This window comes from Mizuhopecten yessoensis, unplaced genomic scaffold (assembly GCF_002113885.1).
Source record: "Mizuhopecten yessoensis strain PY_sf001 unplaced genomic scaffold, ASM211388v2 scaffold4511, whole genome shotgun sequence".
In the NCBI taxonomy this organism is placed as follows: Eukaryota; Metazoa; Mollusca; class Bivalvia; order Pectinida; family Pectinidae; genus Mizuhopecten; species Mizuhopecten yessoensis.
In genome coordinates, this window is record NW_018405583.1 from 582,254 (window position 1) to 606,883 (window position 24,630).

The 24,630-nt window shown below is 34.9% G+C and overlaps 2 protein-coding genes across 2 annotated transcripts; one reads left to right on the plus strand and one right to left on the minus strand.

Annotated features, from left to right (window-relative positions):
- The first annotated feature begins 134 nt into the window (after nucleotides 1-134).
- Nucleotides 135-24,340, plus strand: LOC110449164 (major facilitator superfamily domain-containing protein 1-like). Its single transcript, XM_021495849.1, has 13 exons — nucleotides 135-343; nucleotides 10,544-10,752; nucleotides 12,039-12,106; nucleotides 12,708-12,816; nucleotides 13,939-14,137; nucleotides 15,792-15,903; nucleotides 17,205-17,261; nucleotides 17,943-18,099; nucleotides 19,718-19,815; nucleotides 20,416-20,528; nucleotides 21,344-21,391; nucleotides 22,199-22,268; nucleotides 23,107-24,340. The coding sequence occupies exons 1-13, from the start codon at nucleotides 187-189 to the stop codon at nucleotides 23,123-23,125; spliced, it is 1,416 nt and encodes a 471-aa protein (XP_021351524.1). The 5' UTR covers nucleotides 135-186; the 3' UTR covers nucleotides 23,126-24,340.
- Nucleotides 3,584-6,684, minus strand: LOC110449165 (lactosylceramide 1,3-N-acetyl-beta-D-glucosaminyltransferase-like). Its single transcript, XM_021495850.1, has 2 exons — nucleotides 6,272-6,684; nucleotides 3,584-5,096 (listed from the first exon to the last, which is right to left on the minus strand). The coding sequence occupies exon 2, from the start codon at nucleotides 5,067-5,069 to the stop codon at nucleotides 3,732-3,734; it is 1,338 nt and encodes a 445-aa protein (XP_021351525.1). The 5' UTR covers nucleotides 5,070-5,096; nucleotides 6,272-6,684; the 3' UTR covers nucleotides 3,584-3,731.
- Nucleotides 24,341-24,630: the final 290 nt, after the last annotated feature.

Here is a 24,630-nt window from a genome sequence, read left to right on the forward strand (position 1 = left end):
ATATAACAGCTCTTAAATGTATTTAAATGCTATATCAATATAAAAGTGATTCTTTGATAAATAACGATAATATAATATTGAATATTTCACTGGGATATTAGAGACTATTTATTCTATTTTTAGGAAGTCTCATGATACCCACCTGGTTAGAGAAGGCAGTCACGCGGAGAAACAACAAGATCCAAAATGTCAGGCTCCGAGAAAACTCCGCTCCTCAACTCCAATGTTCACGAGCACGAAGAGGATGAAGAACTGACGGGATGCGGGTCGACTCTGGCCTGTAATCCCCGTCGATTCCTGCACCGATACCTTGTTTTGATCATCATGTGTTTTCTAAGTTTTGGTGAGTTGTAGTCAATTTTGATCAGCTGACGATGACTGTCAACAGTAGCCTGGTATGTAACTGCTGGTTCATCGTTGTGTTATAGGTGCTAGCGATTATCAATAAGGAAGGACATGTATAGTTTCGATTATTGCATAATTAAAATGTGTCCCATATATTTGTACAGTTACATAGATGTATGTAAGTTTGGCGAAATAAGAATAACTATATGTATTTATGGCATCTCCGCCCCATCACAACTAGAAACGGTATGCTGCTATGATGGCACAAGAGGTTATTTTTTGGGTGAAAAAAAAATCAATCTTACACATGGTCAGAGACGTGTATACAACTTTATTGCTTTATATATCTCTGAGATGGTATAAATTCTTTTTAACGTTTTGTAATAGGACATCTGGGAGAGAGCCTGTCCAGTGTCGGTATATGACCCTCCTGGTATAGCCAACTTTAATTTCCGGCCATGCAAGTCACTGTTTTTGCCATTGATTAGTAGGTTTTACGTCCGCTTCACTACCGCATATTTCGGTTATCCAGCAGACCCACTGTTTTTGCCCCGATGCATCCCCTTTTATACCCCAGCCTCCAGGCCCTATGTAACATGTATCGGACACCCATTCTGATTGACTTAATCTATGACATGTGCAGTAAGCATGGAACCTCTTCTGTCGACTCCCAAAAATCCTGTCGTCTCTAAAGTAAACACCCATGTAAACAAATAGACTGCACCAGTGATATCCGATACATACGCCGATAGAATAGCCGTACCGTACCTTTAGTTACACTAGGAAGGCAATAAAGGGATACACATGGATAACAGTGAAATAAATATTTAGGCTAGCAACCAATTTTCAACCAGTTAAAAGTTATTTGATATGGGAAATAGTAACAATTTTGTCAAGTTCAAGGTCATGGCTGTTCTGTCTAAAGAAATGCTAGACCTATGTTTATCTCTCAGGATTATCCAACAAGTAATTATGATTGGTTTCGTATGATATAGGAAAAAAGGCATTATGATCAATTATAATTTATATTTAAATTCAAAGGAGTTAGTGATCCTGTGCATTCACCAAGCTTCAGGTATAACAGTAGTGTTATAATTATATGGATGCATGATTTGATGAAATGTGAAAAGTTCTCTGCACAATTATGCTGGGTTTTTTCATCAAAGAAGATATTGGGGGGAAAATAGCATATCCTTTGTGAGTTCAAATGCCATACTGGAGAGTAATTGCCAGTATAAACCATCATTATGTAAAGATAGGTCACTTGATCTTTGTACTATTTTTACATCATGTCATGTTGGGCTTACTTTATATATTTAGAGCAAGAGAATTATGCATCCACTGGTGAAATTGTAATGGCTTCTATATATGACGCACTGATTGAGTGTGAAATTGGTGTGAAAGTTTTTTGCCTGAGTGGGATCATGTACCACATATGTTAGTGTTACATAGGCAGGTTTCAATAAAAAATGGAATCCCCTATCCCTCTTTGTTGTGCCACTAATAAATATCTGTCAGTTTAACAAAAAAAAAACACCAGAGTATAATAATGCCATTTTTTTGTATTTTGTCATTTCAAACTTTGTCTAGTGTCTAGACTAATTCTTCTAAACTATTGAACAGAGTGTCGCACAAATTAAGTTAAGAGGGCGACCATAATCTTATATACAATTAAAATCTGCTATACTGTATGCAATTATATTGTTAATTAGAATGTTTGAATTCTCTCACGTAATAAGTTCAAATAATCTATATCTGATTTATCATAGATAACAAACTGGATGGAACACTTATATAATATTACACTGTGTAGATACAGGAGTTCAGAAAGGGAAGAAGACACTTTTTGTCAAGTGTGTATGCCTCCACACTTGAAGTCAAACTCAGGACTGCACATAACTAGTCAAGTGCTCTACAGATAGAGCTTAACCCTAGCTTTCATCCCTATGTAACTTTAGTAGACTCTCCCATGCATTGATCTGGATGAGTCCATTATGGTCTATAGTGGTGAAAGGGTTAAGGGAAATCCCCTCTGAGTCAGTAACAACTAACAAGTGACTATACGGTTACAGATCAGTACATATTCTCAACCTGTGGAAAGAGCTTGTCTTCAGAATACAACAATATGTATGATATAGCAAAGCTTAGGAGATAATTGTACATACAAAACAATAGCAAAGTTCCCACTCCAATCTAAGTCCATATTTCAACTGACCAGCTGACTCAGATACTCATTCATAATTGATGGGAGACTGCAAGTATATATCTGAGTGGTAATTAACATATTCAATCAGATTGTCACATCCCTACGTGGGCGCTAAAATTGTAGGACGGCAGTGTGTCAGTTCCTCGTCCCACAATGCCTTGTTTGTAACAGGGTCTATACTAAATCATGGACGGAGAAAATGCAGTTGGTTACACAATAATTTATACTACGACCCTCTGAACTCTTATAATTAATAATAATAATAATAAAATGAGGTTCTTATATACAGCTTTATCACAACCTAGTTCGTAGGTTGTCTCAAAGCGATTCACAAATTATTATCCGTGTTTAAAGTGACTTTGCAACCAGCCAATATTTTTTTCAACTCTCTGGGGAGCATATACAGCCGGTGCTGGAACAAGCAGAATAAAGTATGGTTTGCTCAAAGATACAACACAGTGCCGTGACTCGAACCCACAACCCTTCGGTCACGAGCCCAGCGCTGTACCAATAGACTACTGTGCCTCCTTTATAGATAATGCTAGACCAACTGAGCATTTCATACATGTCTAAAATTGTTACAGATCTTATATTCTAAGATCTAATAATTTCTTTGGAAATAAATACTCAAAGATACAATTCTAAAGTGTTAGTTTTTCCCTAGAGGTTATACATATTGTGTACACAAATTTTATTTCTGATTTTAATTTCGAGCGTGCAAAATCTCCCCCATGAGATTTCCAAAAGTAAACGGCAAGTATGAATACTCCAATTTAAAGTTCATCATTAAGCGTTATTTTTTTATTGTAACACGCCCCGTTAGGATATATATATATATATAATGTTGTAATTGGATGATTCATGAATTAAGTCCCTTGATCCAGTGTCTGACCATGCGTGATGTTACAGGAGGATGAACCTGTCGCATAGACATAACATTCATGACTTCAAACCCCAAAGTGCCTTACTTTACTCTGTATTGATATATCGTAGATGTAAACCATCAGTTGTTGGTGAGAAAATGTCGGTGCTGAGAAAGACTTTTTGTTTATAAATTAAAAGAGTTTTAAATCGTTGAGGTCACCCCAAGAAAGCCATTAATAACGAAACTTGGCACAAGAGGTGATATAAAGATGTTTATTTTCAAATCAATTCCAATTGAAAATAGATGGTTTTTATTTCAACACTTCCTACTAGGGTTTTGCTGTGTCTTGATATCTGTTACGAAAAAATTGTCACAGTAAAGATGTAGAATCACTGGAAATAAGACACAGACGCAAGCACCAAAGAGAATACAAATACTAATTGTCAACGCTCTCAGTAATGTCATTTTCCCTATCGACTTTTTGTTTCGGTGTACATACATGTTAAATCCAATCCTGGCAAGTGGACAGATCTGCTTCATGAGCTCTGATGCATCATGGGAGCACTCCCTAGCAATAGCGCCCCTGTAATAGGACAGAAACTTTTTGTCAAGACGAGGAACGATGTTTAGTTTGCGTGCCACAATTCCCAGGTATGCGTCATCAATTGGCATATATTTTGTGAAAGGAAAAGCAAGCCGAAACCTTTGAGCAACATCATAAGATACTACAAAGGCACCCCCACCAATATACGGAGGATATAAATCAAACGGATACTCCTCAGCGGAGACGTACCACCGAGTATCCTTATCCCGGTACGGTACTCCCTTTTTTGATAATGACCCAATATAAATGTTGTGGCTATTTTGTTCCGGTATTTTACGAAGATAGTTTGCAAGTTCCGACAACTTCACGTAGTAATCGTCATCCATGAAGAACATAAACTTAGCTTCGGTACAAAATTGTGATGCCCAGTTGAATCCCATGATTGTTTTGAATGTGTTGTTTCTGTATGCATCAACAAAATCTTCCTGTATAATGTCACGGTTAGTTTGACTCTCTTTGTTAATTTCAGTTTGATTCATCCCGTCGTAACCTAGCAAAAACACTTTTTTAATCCCTGCATCTTGAACAGATTTCCACAAAGACCTTATGGCACCCCGTAATGAATAATGTGACGCTGTGGACTTGACCAACACAAGAATTGTATCATTTTGAGTCAAATCAGTTCCGTTTAATCTGAAATCGCAAGCACGAGGCAGATTAATGTATTTGAATGGATGTGGGTTGATCGGTTGATATGGAATCGAATCATTAAACTGAATCTTCTCATTTACATAATAGGCAATGTCTATTTCTAATGGGAATGAAAAGTTTTGTTTATAGGATAGAAAGGGTTTAGGTTTTGGTTTTTCGGTGCTGTCTGTGACATTTGAAAGGTCATCATCAATATTGGTCCGTCTGGGAAAGATTTGGAATTTCCAGGACAATAAGAAAATCTGTGATAGGAACCCTATGATTCCCAAGATCAGAGCAGCATACAGAAATATATGAAGTATTTGTTTTTGCCAGCACCTCCCTCCGCAGACTCTGTTGAGTTTAAGGAGCTGTGGAAACCGCGTATATATTGGGTGCAGCATTCTCTTTCTTTTCATGACTATGCTACGTTTCTTTCAAAGGACCTGAAAAATACAAACAAACATTTTATTTTTACTTCAGAACAACGATTTGAGGTCATATGATACGCCTGATATCAGAATAGCTTTTGTAGATTTTGGAAATTAATTTTGTCAATGTTGATATGCACATACATGCGCCTGTGTATATAGAGGATCTCATTCAGAGTTTAACGATATGAGATTGAATCTATAGCATAGAGGTTCAGTTTTCAAAACTAAAAATATTTTTTGTACAAATTCTTGTGCCTAAGCATTTTACCATAAAAGGTTTCAGAAAGAAACTGTTTCCAATTCCATTTTAGGGGATATCATGCTTGTTGAAAAATTATCAACAGGAAAATTTAATGGATCAATTAGTATTTTTTGAGAATTTTTTTATAGTAATTTAGTTTTCACAATGTTTCCGTTGAAGACTGTACTTGAATATACATGTACATTATATACCGAATACAATAAAACGTGTACTATAAAATTCCAATATTCAGCCTTGAATTGATAGATTTTTGATGATAAGAGATTGCATTACTTAATGAAAGGACATTGGTACACCAGAACTAAGTAATACTATAACAGTTACATCTGATAAAGTTTTGATCAACTTATTGGCAGAGTCTCAAACCGTGCAGTTATTAAGTTGAATTATGATAATTTATCATGTCCCACTTTGAGGCACAAAACTTTTTTCTATATTTCCAAAGTAGAATTCTTAATTTGTATTTGAACAATTCTTAACTTAAAGAGACCAAGAAATATTCTTTCCCCCCCCCAATGATACAACTGTTATTACCATACAAATAATCTGTCCGTCAGCAGGTCTTTACTAAACTGGATACTGTATAACTGAGCTACCTGGTCACAGGTAACAAACCCAGACCACCTCCACTACATAACGTTCTTCCTGGTTTTATAAGTCTTTACCCCCGAAAACAACTCATTTTACATGTACATTAACACTCGGGTTCAGGTATCCCATGGCCGAGCACTCGGACATGTACAGCTTGAAATAAGGGTTTAAGGCTTAATTAGAGGAGTAGAAAAGTGCAGGGGGGAGCTTAGGGGTCCTAGACTGGGATTAACCCGGAACCTCAATTATCTAGACAGACACGTGCACCCCAACTTACACACTATATATAGCTGCCTGTAGTAACTGGAAATTGATCATTATTTAACATACATACCATAAAATCTGCTTAATACTGCCAGGGTATATTCCCCAGTCCTTCTAGAGTCCGGAAATGTTACGAAGTCAAATATCGGATTTCTTCCTTCTGTTTTCTGTTACTACTCCGACCTTCATTGTTTAATGTGTACATGTCTTGTTCTTGAGTCGCTCAGTCCTCCAATCACAGTGTGTCATGTAGTTCTACATGTAGGTTCTTCACACAAACCATTCTGATCAGCCTACTCACTGTCGTCGTGTTGATTTTAGAATACAGTCAATATAGCTTGACAACATGTTGACATGTGCTGAGAACATGTACTGGGTACTTTTGAGTTGGAATCTTTTCCACTGCCCCTGACTATACACTAAACATATAGTCTCTTTGTTATACATGTTTTTATTCAGATAATAAAAGATCTAAGTGGCTCCTGCGACACACCCTTAGACACAGACAAATCAAGACTTGTTAGCTTTTTGAAACATTCTTTATATGTTTGATACAAGTTTGCTTCCAACAAATTGTACAAATAAAAGATTTGATTTTTATCATACAATGATCATTTTGAACCCTAAAATGTTAGGGACTCTTCAGTTCTGATACATCAGGAAAGGTAGATGAAATTTATTTCACAATAATATGTAATTAAGCTGATAAGACATGTAACATTTTTGTATGTACATTTGTACTAATTTGTTAGCTTAGCACATGATTTTATTAACTCAAAAAAAAAAAAAAAATGATATTTTCAATAAATATAAAAGCCATAACAAGTATTTCTTGAAGCAAACTTTAATTTGAACCTCTATAAATTAAATTTGAAATAAAGTAGATGATAGATTTAGTTTGGAGATTCAATTAACACTTCATGAATATTTGAGGTGAAATAAATGTTTTTAATTTTTATTAAGCTAACCAGCCTTTGAAAATTACAACACAATGATTTAAATCCCAATTCTATTGACAACTTTATATCTCATTGTGATTCAAGTTGATCGTAAAATTTGGGGATAAGATGTACAAAATTAAAATCCAAAGATTTCAGGCCTAATAAGATCACAAGTAGTCAAGAGACATTTCAAATAAAACTTTATGATGTTTTTATACAATTTATTTTAAAACATTAGTTGCTTAATATGCCTGATATTAAAGAAGTTGACAATTCTTTTTCTGTTGTAGACTTGACGTAATCTTAGATTGTTATCCTCTGACATGGTGCTTGATTAGTTTAGATTTGAAGTCAAAGATTGTACATTAACTAGCAGCTTTCTCTCTGGATCAGTGATTTGTGTTGAGGGTTTTTATATGTCTGATTGAGTGATTGAGACAATGATTAAATTGACATTGAAGAGCCTGGAGTGTGAAATAATTGAATATATATATATATATATATACTCTTTAGGAGTCCTTGTGAGACTACAGACAATGGGTTTTATATCCTTGACATGTCAATTGAGGACATGAGCAATATCTGAATATATATTTTTTAAAGATGTTAAGCATCTATTTATTAAATTTTCTCAGTTTTAGGTTACCTGACCATAGGTCATGGTAACCTATTGTGATAGCCTTTTGTCCGTCATCGTGCGTCGTGCGTTAACTTTTCCTTGTGAACTCAATAACTTCAGTTCGAAAATGGGAATTATTCGACGGTAACTTAAAGAGTTATTGCCCTTCGTAATAATATTATTATTTGACCTTGTGAACACGAGAACTTGAGTAAATGTTAACCGAGTTTGATGAAACTTTGTATGCAGCCATATATCAATAAGATTCCGGACGAGTTCGAAAATGGGAATTATTCGACGGTTACTTACAGAGTTATTTCCCTTTGTAATAATATTATTATTGGACCTTGTGAACACAATAACTTGAGTAAATGTTAACAGAGTTTGATGAAACTTTGTATGCAACCATATGTCAATAAGATCTCGGACAAGTTCGAAAATGGGAATTATTCAACAGTAACTTACAGAGTTATTGCCCTTTGTAATAATGTTTATTGGACCTTGTGAACACGAGAACTTGAGTAAATGTTCATCGAGTTTGATGAAACTTTGTATGCAGTCATATATCAATAATATCCCTGACTCTAAATGGGAATTATTCGACATTAACTTACAGAGTTATTGCCCTTTGTAATAATATTATTAATGGACCTTGTGAACATGATAACTTAAGTAATTATCAACCAAGTTTGATGAAACTTTGTATGCAGCCTTATATCAATAAGCTCTCGGATGCGTTGGAAAATGGGAATTATTCGACAGTTACTTACAGAGAAATTGCCCTTTGTAATAATATTATTATTGTACATTTTAAACACGATAACTTGAATAAATGTTGACCGAGTTCAATGAAACTTTGTCCGGTAATTATTTGACAGTAACCTGCAGAGTTATTGCCCTTTGTCATTATATTATTATTTGTCCCTGTGATGTTGATTGGCATTACACAAGAATAGATGTAAATTCATGTGGTACACCTTTTTTTTCCATTGATGACGCATTTTTGCTACTAACAAGGTGCTATTTAAATTTTGTGCCTTATTTAATAAATCATTGATTTATACTTTTACTTCTTTCTTTTAACCAAGAACAGAAGACATACAAAAAAATGTACAGTTACCAAGTTTGTTCAAAACAGACCCCTTGGGTCAAAATTGGAGTCACACCCATTTATTTCAGTTATCGTGTTCTCAGGGTCCAACAATAATAGAATTCCCAAGGGGAATAACTATGTAAGTTATGGTCAAATTGGTCTGGTATTCAAACTCATCCAAGAACTCATTGATACAAAGCTGCATACAAAGTTTCCCAATATGAATCTGATGTCAGGTGACCGTTAAGGCCCATGGGCCTCTTGTTTTATTTTGTATCGACCAAGGACTTTTTATGAAACTTATATATATTTACAAGTTTGAATAAAGTCTATGTTACCTATAGTCTATCTAAGCTTATAAATTCTGCTTGAATTTGATTAATAAAAATACAATGACATGTAACAAATATGGATAACTTGTTCTGAAGGATAAACATTCATTATACTCTACAAATTATTATCCCCTCGCAACAAAAGTTTGAGGGGATATAGGATTCCGCCCGTACGTCGTACGTATGTTACACTCTTTGTCTGTCATCGCTCTAGCGACTTCATTCCTAACCGGAATTTCATGAAACTTCATACAAGTATGTAGTATGACAACACCTTGAACAACTCTGCGTTTCAGGTTACTGTGTTGAAGGTCAAGGTCACTGTCACTATTTTTAGAAAAACTTTGTCATGGCTCTACAGACGTCATTCCTTAACAAAATTTCATAAAACTTGATACAAATGTTTGATATGGCAATGCCTTGAACAAGTTTGCGTTTCAAGTTTCTATAATGAAAGTCAAGGTCACTTTTACTTTTTTAGAAAAAACTTTGTCAACACTCTAGCGACTTCATTACTGAACGGAATTTCATGAAACTTCATGCAAGTTATTGGTATGGCAATGTCATAGACAAGTTTGCGTTTCCGGTTTCTATGTTCAAGGTCAAGGTCACTTTTTCTATTTTTAGAAAAACTTTGTTATCGCTCTATCGACTTCATTCCTCAATGCAATTTCATGAAACTTCATATAAGTGTTTGGTAATTGGCAATATCTTGAACAATTTCACATTTCAGGTTACTGTGTTAAAGGTCAAGGGCACTTTTACTATTTTAACCAAAAACTTTGTCATCGCTCTATCGACTTCATTCCTCAACAGAATTTCATGAAACTTGATACAAGTGTCTTGTATGGCAATGCCTTGAACAAATTCACGTTTCAGGTTACTGCGTTAAAGGTCAAGGTCACCGACTGTTACTGTTTTTAGAACAAAAAATTGTCATCATTCTAGTGACTTCATTTCCTCTTACATATGTCACGATGTGTGAATGCGTGGGGATTTGTATCACTTGTGATGCCTTGTTCGTTTTAATTTAGTAACAAATATTAAGCTTGAGCTCTGGAAAAAAACGTTTAAGCTACCTTTGGTCCTGTTTGATATTAATTGACCATAAGTCATTTTTCTCCAGTATTCCATTTTTGCTGTAATTACAAGCTGATGAAATTACAAAAATATATTTTGATTTTGAACCATACTGTTGCAATGACCTCTGACCTATTTTGATGTTTAAAAAATATACTGTTGCTATAAAATATACATGTAACTACCCCTTGGCCTCCGATATATTTTGATGTGTTAAGGAGCTTATTTTGGCATTGTTGCTATGACAACCACTTGAACTCTGACCTATTTTTTGTAGGGAGCTATTTTTGCTATGACAACCCTGCTGCCCTCCAGGACACCATGATAAAGGACCTTAATCTGTCGGAAAGTTCTTTCATGGGGTTCTACTCCTGGTATTCATGGCCCAATGTCATCCTGTGTTTCTTCGGCGGCTTCCTGATTGACAAGGTGTTTGGTGTCCGACTGGGAGCCATCATTTTCAGCTTGTTTGTCACGTTGGGACAGGTCAGTACAAATTCGGCTTGTAAGATTTCAATCTTAAGGAGGACTGCTAGCTTAGTGCAGTATTCATCTCCATTATAAAAGAGTTACATAAATGTAAGCAATTTTTGTAACTTGTTAACTTGAACTTTAATTGGTTAATAAATTGGTAACACAATTGAAAGAAATCTCAAAAATGCATGTATTAAATGCATCATTAGAATGTTTTATATTTATGGGAGATAACTCTAACATATTTCAATTCAATTAAGTTTATTCCAAAAGCAGATTAGCTTATTCCGTCTTTGCGTATTGCAGAGTTATCTTCTCTTGGGAGCAGGGATTGATTTTTACGTCACTTATTTGGGAGAGTAACATCATCAATGTTTGAGAAAACGACGCAATTTTCCCCCACAAACAAATGACGAAACAATCATTACCTGCTCCCAAGAGAAGATAACTCTGCAATACGTAAAGACGGAGTAGGAGTATTACAATGCAATAACATGCATGTGTTAAACGTATATTACTGGTTAAATGTAATGTAACGTATATAACCTAAACTTGATCAATTATTCTTTCAGTATACTCTGTGTACTTTATTCAGATATTGGCATTAGCTACTGTTTATGATGATGTAAGAATTAAAAACAATATAAGCATTTATATTGAAATTACACTACAGACATTGACAGTATTGAAAAGTTCTGCAAATTCAAAATTAGACAAATTATAAGCTTGTAATTAAAAGCAAAAACTAAGCTAAGGCACAGACATACACTTGTCCAAATTTAATAATATTCATGAAAGGAAAAATGTATGACAGAATCCTAAAATGGACTGAAAACTTAACTTGTGATAATTCCTTAATTACAGTGAAACATGTCATAGTTTAAGATGTTCTATATGCATTGAATTAACTGTATTTTAAAAAAAAATGCAAATTTCATTAAATTCCACTGATTTCTGAAGTTCAAAATTAGGTTGGAAAATAGAGAGGTATCCTCTCACAAATTACGCACAGAAACACAGTTCATGCATGCTTACATTATATATTCATAGTATAAATTGAAATTAGAGGAATTTGATGGTAAACACTCCAATTAAATATAAGAAATACCACTTTTATGGCCAAAATAATAAAATCTCATAAGCGATACTGCCCAGAAACAAAGATACAACGGTAAGATGGAAGCCATCATTCCAATATCTAAGAATCAGTGCTGAACTTTTGATATAAAGTAAACTCTAAAATTAAATGCAAAAACATAGGAGAAAAAGCTAAAAAAAATTTTTTTTTTTTTTTTCAGATTTTGTTTGCACTAGGTGCCTATCTCAACAAGGTTTGGTTAATGGATATGGCCAGATTCATATTTGGGTAAGTGTCTTGATTTTGATATAAATGTTCATAATTAATGTAAGAAATTTATACTATGCATCAGTGTTAATGAGCAGATAAGCAAACATCAATGCATGGCTAAATATTGCATACAAAGTAATTTGAGGTTTTCTTCTAAAACCAGTTTTCGTTGTGTCATTTTGCTAAAAAAAAAATGAAGGAGTACTTGGTTTGCTATAGGAAGTATTAATTAGCCAACACCAGCAAAAACCTATAAAATTGGTTTACTATAGGAAAAACTTGTTTGTATGACCAGTGTTTTGTTCACTTTGCTTTTTATGCCCCTGCCATAAAATGGAGGGGCATATAGTGTTGCCCATGACCGTCCCGTCCAATCCCTTCCCGTCCCATCCATGAGACGGGGCATTTATGTCTTACAGACTTTTCCTAGTTATTATATATCATAATTCTTATATGGTTATTTAATATTAAATATCTACTTATATTTGTTTCTCCAGAGAATTTGTGATTATCAGATATAAAGACAATTTCCCATATTTTTTCTGTCCAGGATAGAAGAGCTGATCTCAAATCCCTAATTATATGATATGAAACCTTTATTTTGTATTTGTTTCTACAGGATAGGAGGAGAGTCCCTGGCTGTGGCCCAGAACACCTACGCTGTCAAATGGTTTCAGGGGAGGGAACTCAACATGGTGTTTGGTCTCCAGCTCAGCTTTTCCCGTGTGGTAAGAAATGATGTACAATGTACCTAAATATCTCCTTTGCAGTGTCAATTCTGATTTTTTAAGCCTATACATATATGCTCTCAGCTTAATTGCTGCCTTCGGCTGTCTTTAGCCGAGGGGACTATTGGTTTTATATAATAGCTATATTTTCAATTATAGTATATCAGTTCTATATTCTTGTAATATGATGTATATGTACATGTAACTGTCCTGTTTCACTGTGTCTTGAAAAAGGAGCGGATCGCTCTGAAAATTTGACGACCTAAACTTGTCCACACTGTTGGAATTACTTCTTTGCCCCATATATTTCAAATATATATGTAGACACTTTCAGACAGAGATATTTTGAACATATATACAGTAAAACCTCGTTATACCGTCACCTTCTGTCCTCTGTGATTTTGGCAGTATAACGAGTTTGGCGGTATATCAGGTTTACCGTTTTAAACCCAAGTGTTCATACACTAACTGAACTTATACTTTGAAAAATTAATAACAAACTTCTAAGAATTACCAGCACATTTAACAAAGTGAACCTTCTTACCTTTGTAAATATTGTTTCACTTTTTAAATACATTTTTAAATGTCCTATTTTATGCTCCAATTATTTCTTTCATATGTGTACACCTGGAAATACATTTTACCAACCACATCAACCGTATCAGACATAATCAATGCCCCTTCCTTATAAGTGTCCCTTCCCTTTTTCCAAACCAAGCTTTCCTTCCTTTTAAATACTCTATCAGCTTACTAGAATTGAGAATTTCCAAAGGTTCTCGGATCGTTATGAGTTTGCTAAATTGCTTAGCACCAAGGAGTTTTCTTCCACAGTGTTCCTGATCATTCTTATTTTCTAAAATTATTTTGCTTCCACAAGGCTTATTCCGTCTTTGCGTATTACAAAGTTATCTTCTCTTGTGAGCAGGAATTGATTGTTACGTCACTAGTGAGTGTGAGAAAATTACATCGTTTTTCTCAAAATTTGATGACGTTACCCTCACAAACAAATGACGTAACAATCAATACCTGCTCACAAGAGAAGATAACTCTGCAATACGAAAAGCGGAATTAGATCGAATACTGTATGTCTATTTTAAAATTGATTTTTTTTATGACTTGTAGGGCAGTACCGTGAACATGAACATCATGCAGCCGCTATACAAAATGGTGGCTGAGCATGGATTGACTGGCTACAAGGTTCTCGGCATCACTCTCTTCATCGGGGGTATCATCTGCCTCCTGTCACTCATCTGTGCCCTGGCCCTCGGCTACTTCGACAAACGAGCAGACCGGATCCTTCACAGAAAAGCAACTGCATCAGGTAACCTCAAATATATACAGGTATTCTAGGTTACAGTCAAACCTGTAATAAAGATTTCTCTGGGGAAGTTAAAAAGTGGTCTCTCAATGGAGGTGGTCTCCGTTCACAGTAAAATCAATACAACAGGGAATATTGAAAATGGCCTCAAAGTACGGGTGGTCTTTCAATGGAGGTGGTCACTTGAGTTGGTTAAACTGTATTAAAATTTGCAAAATCAAACAATGAAATGATCAATAATTTCAAATGAGAAATGATGTACCACACCATCAACACAAAAAGACAGCAGTTGGAACTTACATTAATCCAAACCAAAAGAAAGACTTAATGATGAACCCAAACAAAAAACAGGAGGCAAAATTGGGGGTGTCCTGGAAGGGCAAGTGTTTCCTGCAACACATGTAGCACCCGTCATTGCGTCTTCTATCAAATGCAGGAATGTATTTATATTAATTAGGTCAGAAATAAATTAAGGCATATAAGGCAGATTTGTATGTCATTATGGTAGGCAATGATATTTCACAAGTAAAAACATGTCATGATGACAATCGTCAGATTTCTATGATGGTGATCTAAAACCCAGGCTATGTAGTTGTATTGGTCAGTAGACTGTGTCTATCTAGAAAATCCTTTTACCTTAGTCCCACCCTCGATATCCAGGGGTACCATCATAAAACGTGAAAGATAAAGGGTATCAATAGAGAGCAGCCCTTTGGTCTAAAGTACATGTGATGTCAAATCTTACGATTTGGATAACACTGTGCATTGATTGACGGGGGACTGTGGAATTGTAGATAGTGCTATAGGGCTACCAATCTAGTGATGACCGGGTCAGTCAAGGATGGCGTAGAGATCGAGGCAAGAGTGTGAACTCACAAAAACAGACAGGGGTAACTGTCATTGCCATATATGGTACATCTAGTATTGTTGTTTTGGAATGGGAAAGTTAGACGAGAAGTTAGATTAAATTGCTGCACGTGCCCTATTACTCATGTACAATAGGTGGTACCTACTCATGAAGAGTTAATGTTGTATATATTGTTAAAAGTACTTGGGGAGAATTTTATTGGGAGTCCAGGGTTAGGCATTGAGAGTCCGGATTCTTGGTTCGAGAATGTGAGCCTCCGGAGAGAAAGCCAGGCCAGGGAAGGCCTCGGCCAGAGGGGCCATGGATGGCCTATGTCCAGCACTTGGTGTGCTTTAGAATTATGTGTTTGATGTTGTAACTCTATATAATCTGTTCGCATGTAGATTTGCTTTTGTGTTCCAGAACTATGTTAAAATTCACTAGATTTTAGAAAGATCTTGCAGGGAGTGCCTACTCCAGGAGAGGGGTATGGTCACCGATTGTCACGGACACAGCGTGAAGTTGATACAATTCTAAGTCCACATGTGTGTTGAGTGTGTCATGTAACAGGGCTCTGAAATAGTAAAACAACAATAACATAAACAGGGAACACTGGTATGTTATTACTGAGGAAAGGAAAGTTAGCAGTCTTGATATTACGCATCAGATTTGTCATAACATTTTTACTTTTCCTCTCAAGCTAAATGTGTCTGGACTACCATTTTTTATGTTTTTTTCGATATAAAATTTATATGACATTTAGGGTATGAATTTATTGATTTGTTACAAATTGATAACTTGGTGTTTCAGATGAGGTGATCAGAATAACGGACGTAAAATACTTCCCTCTGCCGTTCTGGTTGATGTGTGTTATCTGTGTGGCGTATTATGTAGCTGTGTTTCCCTTCATTGGTCTCGGTTTGTAAGTACAGTCCAATCCAATTGGTCCCGTCACCAATAATGCAGTAGCCCGGGACCCGTTTTCATTAACCCTTTCTCATGTTCTAAGTCAAAATCTGTGCTCAAGCTCAGTTTTTGTTCTGGTGATAAAATAATACAAATTTACATGTCGATGATTTGGAAGAATTTTGGAGAGACTTAAATCTGAATACTGTTTTCATTATCTAGACTTGACATTTTTTCTATGTCACACAATTTAAACAAGTTATAAGAAAGTTGGTTTAATCACAGACTCCATGTTTGATTATGAAGAAGGTTTCAGGAAATATGGGTCCAGGTTTTCAGCTTTTGTTTTCTCAGTTTCAACAACAGAGTTTTATAATTCTTCATAAAATGTACAGCTAAGTTGCGTACAGCTAAGTTGCCCACCTTTCGGACCTAATCTTATAAAGACAGTGTGTTCCCTATCAGGACTCGTAAATCTGAACTGATAATGTTGAAACATCACAAGGTTTCATAGATAGCGATGCAGTCTGTATAAGTACAGTTGTTGAGATTTGAAAAAAAAAAAAAAAAAAAAGTTAATCAACAGCTGTTTTGCTCTCACCAGAAGCTTAGTTACCTGCCTAGGAACTTATTTGAGTGCCTGTCCGTCGTCCGTCCGTAAACAATTCTTGTTATCGGTATTTCTCAAGAAGTACCAGAGGGATCTTTCCCAAATTTTATATGTAGGTTCCCCTTGGTCCTTAGCTGTGCAGGGCAACTTTTGAGATTGACTGGATACACAACGTGGCTGACATGTAGTCATCTTGGATTTTGATAGTGTGGGTTTGTTACCACTATTTCTCTGGAAGAACTAGAGGGATCTTTCTTAAATTTTATATGTAGGTTCCCCTTGGTCCTTAGCTGTGCAGGGCAACTTTTGAGATTGATTGGATACACAACGTGGCTGACAGGTAGTCANGATCTTTCTCATATTGCAATGATCGATTCTATTTCTTTCACATTAAGTACTGTACTAGTAAATATGTGAAATGACAAACTCACTTTGAAGGTTGGCTTTCATACACATCAGTATTAAGTTTAGATCAAAAGTTACCTCAAGGTGCATTTACTGTTAACATGACTCGATCAAACAAATTAGAGGAAAGAAGAGAAAAGATCGAACTGACAAAGAACTAATGAAGATGGTACAAAAGTGAGCGCCAAGATCCCTCTGGGATCTCTTGTTTTCTCCTGGAATATGAATGCTTATAATTATAGATCTATACACTGTGTATTAGCAGATACTGTAGTACTATCAAAACCTATTTTTAATTTCAGAGTTTTCTTTGAAATGAAATGGAACCTTAGTCCCACTGCTGCCAACACTATTAATAGGTAAATATATTAACAGGTTAATTTTTAATAGGTAACTATATTAACAGGTTAATCATTACTAAGTAAATATATTAACATGCGATTTTATCATGGCAGCAAATTTTAGTACATAATATACCGTGTTAAGTAATCACATGTAAAGAGCGAATTTATCGCGGGGCTAGTATGGATTTTTAACGTAAGGGCAAATATTCCTGGTATAAAATACTCAATGGTTCACATGACATATTGCCATCTAGCTCCATACGTTGTGGTCTATTGTCTGTTAACAATTAACATTTTCCACTTCTTTTCAAGAACATCAAGGCCTAGAATCATGCTATTTGGACTGTAGATACACTGTAGCTTGGACGAAGGGCATTTATTCTTATCAAAATATTACCTTCACTTTCATTCCAGGTCATAGGGGTCAGTTATATTCTTATCTTTAAAATTACTTCTCAAGAACACTAAGGCCTAATGTAATGCTATGTTTTCTGCGTAGTTAAGATAAATGACTATCAATATTGTTCAAACATATGACTTTGATCCTCATTTAAGGTCACATGGGTCAGACATATATGTTTTAACCTTAATTGACTTCTTCTGAAGAACCATAAGGCCTAAGGTAATAATAGTTTTATAATTTTGAAAAGTGAATTGAACTGGTATGAAATATTTGTCTATGTTTTTTCTATTTAGCCTGGTGTATATCATATCTGCAGTGGCCTCCCCTCTATTCGGTTTCCTGATTGACAGATCTGGAAAGAATATATTTTGGATAATCATTGGTACCTCAGCTACGATAGGCTGTCATGCCCTTCTAGCCTTCACCTTCCTCAACCCATTTGTGGCCATGGTAAGAAGGTTATCGGTGCTGTCTGAAAAATCAATAATTTGACACATTAGAATCATATATTTGGATGTCACAAATACATTTAAGGCATCCTTGTTTGTACATTTTTTCCCTGTACAGTCAAACTTTGATATTTCGCACTTTGCCGGACCATCTGGAGAAATTTAAAACGTCGGGACTTCAACAACTCAAAAATAGTGAACATCGACATCCTGTAAATAAGACAGAAGATAATTCTTTAAAATGTGATGAAACATTAAGCTAAGACATTTGATTTTAATATCAATATTTAATTTCTTATCAAATTCAACATTTCTTTGTCAATTTGATTTATTAGTTTTAATTTTCATTATTTTTATAACGAATGGGCCTTGACTTTACTTCGAAACAGCGAGAAATTTGACTCATAAAAATTTGATACATGAAAAGAATATTAGTAGTGTTATATAAGGGAACAATTCTGGATTTTGTTGTAAGTTCGACACATTCGTCATCGAGAAATTTGAATCTTCGAAGTTTGATTTATGGAAGTTTGACTGTATACATACATAGCAAATTATTCTCTATCATGTTAGGAAAATTTCATAACAAAGCACCTGTCATTAAAACCCTAATGCTGTGGTTTCATATTATGTATAAGGTAAATTGTAATGTATTCCAAAATTCAATATACTTTTGTTGTCCTGATGATTTTCACATGGAAACGGTACAAAGATTTCCTCTCTTCTTTTCAAGGAATGTTTAATTTGATGTCCTGTTACAGATTTGTATAGATTGTCACATTATATTACAGATATGTATGGGTTTGGCCTATTCTATACTGTTACATTATATAACAGATATGTATCGGTTTGGCCTATTCTATACTATTACATTATATAACAGATATGTATGGGTTTGGCCTATTCTATACTGTCACATTATATAACAGATATGTATGGGTTTTGCCTATTCTATACTGTCACATAATATTACAGATATGTATGGGTTTGGCCTATTCTATACTGTCACATTATATTACAGATATGTATGGGTTTGGCCTATTCTATACTGTTACATTATATAACAGATATGTATCGGTTTGGCCTATTCTATACTATTACATTATATAACAGATATGTATGGGTTTGGTCTATTCTATACTGTCACATTATATTACAGATATGTATGGGTTTGGCCTATTCTATACTGTCCCATTATATAACAGATATGTATGGGTTTGGCCTTTTCTATACTGTCACATTATATTACAGATATGTATGGGTTTGGCCTATTCTAGACTGTCACATTATATAACAGATATGTATGGGTTTGGCCTATTCTAAACTGTCACATTATATAACAGATATGTATGGGTTTGGCCTATTCTGTACTGTCACATTATATAACAGATATGTATGGGTTTGGCCTATTCTGTACTGTCACATTATATAACAGATATGTATGGGTTTGGCCTATTCTGTACTGTTACATTATATTACAGATATGTATGGGTTTGGCCTATTCTATACTGTCACATTATATTACAGATCTGTATGGGTGTGGCCTATTCTATACTGTCACATTATATAACAGATCTGTATGGGTTTGGTCTATTCTATACTGTCACATTATATTACAGATATGTATGGGTTTGGCCTATTCTATACTGGCCAGTGCATTGTGGCCCCTTGTTGCTCAAGTTATACAAGAATCACAACTCGGCACTGCGTACGGCATGTAAGTATGACAACTAGAACAATTACTATGTTCTATAACTTAGTTCAGAGTTATGATACTACAGTAAGTACTTGTGTATATTTTGTGAGTATAGTTTTGGGTAAAAATTCTTGTCTTGATATTAGCTTTCCTTATTAGTCCCCCACCGGGAACCGGGGGGGGGGACTATAGTTATGTGTCGTGTCCATCCTTCCGTCTGTCCTTCCGCTCTCTAGTCTGGGCTCTATCTCCTACACTACTTGTCACTGGAACTTCATACCTGGGGTATGGGTTCATTTTTGTGAGGCGGTGTGTTGTATATCAAAATAGGTCACTCTGTTTTTGACCAGGTCACTGACACTATTCCTTATTGAATACGGTGGGTCTGTCAAACACTCATATATATAATTAGTTCCTGCACAAATTTATCATCTGTGCATTTCACATGCGGTGGGGGACTATAATTCGCCGAATTGTCTTGTTGCTTATTGCACTCCATAATCTAAAGTGTGGTTCTTGCAGAATTGAAAGGCATTGAAGAAACAAAATTTGATCTGCTGGACCAATGTAACGGAGTATTTGTCATGTATAGCATATAACCGTGAACATGTTGTGTTGTAGTATGCAGGCTATCCAGAACCTCGGGCTGGCTGTGGTATCTATTGCTGCGGGTTCTATAGTCGATTCTAGCGGCTACCTAATACTGGAGGTGTTCTTCCTCGTCTGGCTGTGTAGTAAGTTTACTATCTTGTACCATGTTCAATCTATTTACCACCCCAGGATGCTTGAACAATTGCCAGATTTGCAGGCGATGAAGTGTACCTGTTCAAACTGTCATGTTCCAGAATGTTTACAAAGTTCTGTACAAATTGGATTATCAACTTTTTGTCTCCTCTATCTGGTCCTTAACTTCTGTTTGTAACACGCATTGTTGATGCGTTATCGTTGAAACCAGATATGTTATTCTTTTTTATCAGGGAAAACAAATGTCTATGTCTTACGATATTTATAGAAGCACCTAGTGGGAGGAACACTTGAAGGAACATGGACATTAATTAGGTCAAATACGATTTATAAATGAAATCATTTTTCCTGGTGGATTGGTCTCATTTTCTTTCACACTATGAGATACTCTTGACATCAATTTTCAGATATTGAAAATGACCTCCATAAAAGAGTTACTTTTAAAAGTGTAAATGTAGGATACAGTTATCACACATAAAACATCCTTCTTTTAACATTTTTGTATACATTTATCTCCTAAATTTCAAAAATTATTTCTGATATTTCAACGAACACCTTTGCAACAAGAAGAAACATCTACTTCATTAGAGTTAATTCAAAACCAACTCTTTTACAATTGTTAGAGTAAGGGAGCAGAATAAACTCAAGAGACGTCTACCTTAACTCATTCACCCCTGAAGACACATTTGAACTCTTCCAATTCAAAGGTTGGAATAGTTCAATATGAAATTTCAGGGGTGAATGAGTTAAGCTATTATTTCCTGATTTTCTACCTGATATTGATATCTACTATCTTATTTTACAGTTGCTCTCGTGGCTGCAGTTATATTATATCTGACGGATGCATCATCAGGTATGTTGTATAGGATCTCTCCGCGACAGAAAATGGCTTCTTGAGATTAAGGTTCTTAAATCTCGATCCTCTGTTTCATTCTCAAACTGGGGAACACTTGAATTTCTCCCAACATTAAAAAGGAATTCTTTCAATGAAAAAAAAATTCTACACCAACCTCCTCCAAGCTTTAAATTGACATTATCCGAATGTGCAATTTGACATCGGTCAGTAACAAAAAACTTCAACGTAAATCTGCGAAGTTCATAAAAGAAAATGTTTATAGTTATTTTTCTTTACAGTCAAACCCTATAACATCCTCCCTCCCATCTCCATCCCCCTATAGCATCCCCTTTCCTGCCCCCCCTCCCTCCCTCCAAAAAAACCCAACACCCTCAATGATTATCTATTTCTAACATCAAAGCAAGATGTGCAAAAAGTAGTTCTGTTATATGGGTGGTCTGGTGGCGTAGTGGATAGCATTCTTGCCTTTCACCAAGACGACCAGGGTTCGATCCTAAAGGTGTGTAGCCACCTACCCCGACCATTTGGGTTTTCCTTGGGTACACCAGTGTCCCCCAACATTACGACCCTCCACAAGCTAACATTCATGCCAACAAGAGTGATTAATTTAAGTTGATATAACTTGTTTAGTAATTGTTGTAAAGAAATAAAATTTACTTTTTATATATATGTTGCAGTGACATCATCAGTTCTGTTTTTGAGATTAAAAAATATCTGATAAAAGTCAACATTGGGGAAAATAGAAAATATCTATATATGTGTTGTTTTAAATTACATTAGTAAGTTTCTTGAATATTTTTACAGGTGGTAAACTTAACTTATCAGCAAAGCAAAGAAGAATACTTGCAGAAGAAAAAGCGAGATTGGACGAAGAGTACGTAGTTCCTTTTACAAACAACTCTGATTCAGGGAGTTCTTAATTGAGCAAATAACTTACCATCATTGCACAAAACATGACATAATGATCTCGGATGTTTTTCTCTGTTTAAACTCTCATTTAAAAAAAAAGTTTTACCTTACCTCACAAATACCCTAAAAATTACAGTTTTTACTACCATTTGTAACAAATAGTTTTTCATTTGAATTTTGAGAACTAAAAAACTTTGACAAATAAAACCCCAGGATGAGCAACAGAAAGTCATGAAGTTACCACTGCCATTCTATCTCATCTTTGCTGAAATAGACAATAATTAACTTTGTTAATTAAATCAGATGAGTAAAACAGGCCCCATTGGCCTGTTGTATTGCATTTAATAAAATTCAGTTCAAGTTATTGGATTAGAAATATACTTAGAACTTACAATCTAAGTGATAGATTTGAAAACACATGTACTCTCGAAGTAATACTCTTGGTAATCACGCCCCTGCTACAATAGTGGGTGGCCAGGCATTAAGTGTTTACATTTTCCACGTCCAACCATATGTCTGACCATCTGTACAACTTTTTGGTGAGACTATGCATAAGGTTCCATTATTCTGATACTCCAAGCTCACAAATTTTATATGCTGGTACATCTTCAGGAGAGCTACACCATCATGTGACAAGTCACTGTGACTGATGTTTTATGCTTCAGTGACTTCGGTTAGGCTTTGTGTTTTAATAGCTCCATTTCTATGAGAGTGGGAGCTTGGGCATATTGATGTATTACAAAGGCCGGTTTTAAAATGACTTTCAGTACTTTATCCAATATTTTGTTGTATATTTATTGCAGAAAAAAATTGCTGAATTAGATCTCCACCGGAATGCTTGAATGATTTCCATAGTGCCAAAGAAAGGATCCGACATTCATTGGACACTTCCAGTGTGATTTTGAGCATCAGCAGCGGAACAAACATTGATGCATTTTATAGGAATACTCTTAACCTGGCCTACTGTCAGGTGTGGAACTGTACACCTTCCTTGTTCCACCACTGAAGTCCACAAAAGTGTCTGGCTTAAGTGTACGAGAAAGAGATTTCCTTTCTTGATTTCAAACAGTTTCGTAACATTCACAATTATTGTAACAAGAGCCGTACTTTACAGAAACTGATCCACCTACTTTCATTGATCAGTTTTAATTGTGAACAGTTTAGAGAATGGTTTTCACAGACTTCAAGTTATCAATTTTATATGAAAATGGTGGGAGGAGGGGATGGGGTGGGGGGGCCGGATATTTCCATTTTACATTGAGTAAAACATATTCATCAGAACTTCTTTTATTTTATAATTCAGTTTATCTTCATTTTGTGCAGATTTTTTAAAGGCAATATTTGTTTATTTAAGTTTCACCCACAAAAGGATACCATATTTCACAGAAATTATTAAATGACTTTGTGATATATTTTAGCGTATGATTTAATGAGAGATATGATATTAGTTGATGTTTTGAAACAAATGCCAGTGTTTTAATGACAAGTACATGTAACCGTTATTTGTCATATCTGTTAATTTTGTGAACAAAACTAATATTTATTTATTTTTCTCATTAATATTTTTTAATTCTGTTACATTTAAATGTTTTGGTCTACAAACTTCAACTGTTTTATTCTGCTTCACTGAAGTATTTTATTCTGCTTCACTGAAGTGTTTTATTCTGCTTGTTCTCTTAAGTGCTTTCTTCTTCTAAACTGAAAGATATTATTCTGCATCATTAAAATGTTTTGATCAGCTACATTGAACCTTTTATTCTGCCTCAGTTCAATGTTTTATTTATTGTCATTGAAATGTTTTATTCTGCTTCATTGAAGTATCATATATTTTTTCATTCTTAAACTAGGGTGTAGAACATGTTCATTTAATCATAAAATCTTCTTGACTTCATCTTATTGTAAATAGACCTGAGCTCCCTCATCTTAACAAGTGTTTTAGATTGTATACCTCAAAATATTCAACGAAGCTTGTTTAATGTTTAAATTTATTTTTTTGAGATTAAAACTATCACTTGCATTCAAATTTATTTTTTCTTATCGAATATTTTTTTTATATTTACCAGTGAAGAGTCTACCTGTTAAAATTAAAAATATTCAGGATTTATTTTTATGAATTGCCTTTGATCAAAACTTGTTCCAATAATTGTTTTTGTTAATATATATTCGGTCCATTAGATAATGACATATTTGTTATGTTTTATTTATTACCAGACAATTGGTAAAATAGTTGTATAATAAAACTGACAATTTTCTACAGTGACTTGTAGAAATATTTGTTCAACCACCATCATCAGTGCAATATAATGACGTTTCTATTTAGATGTCAC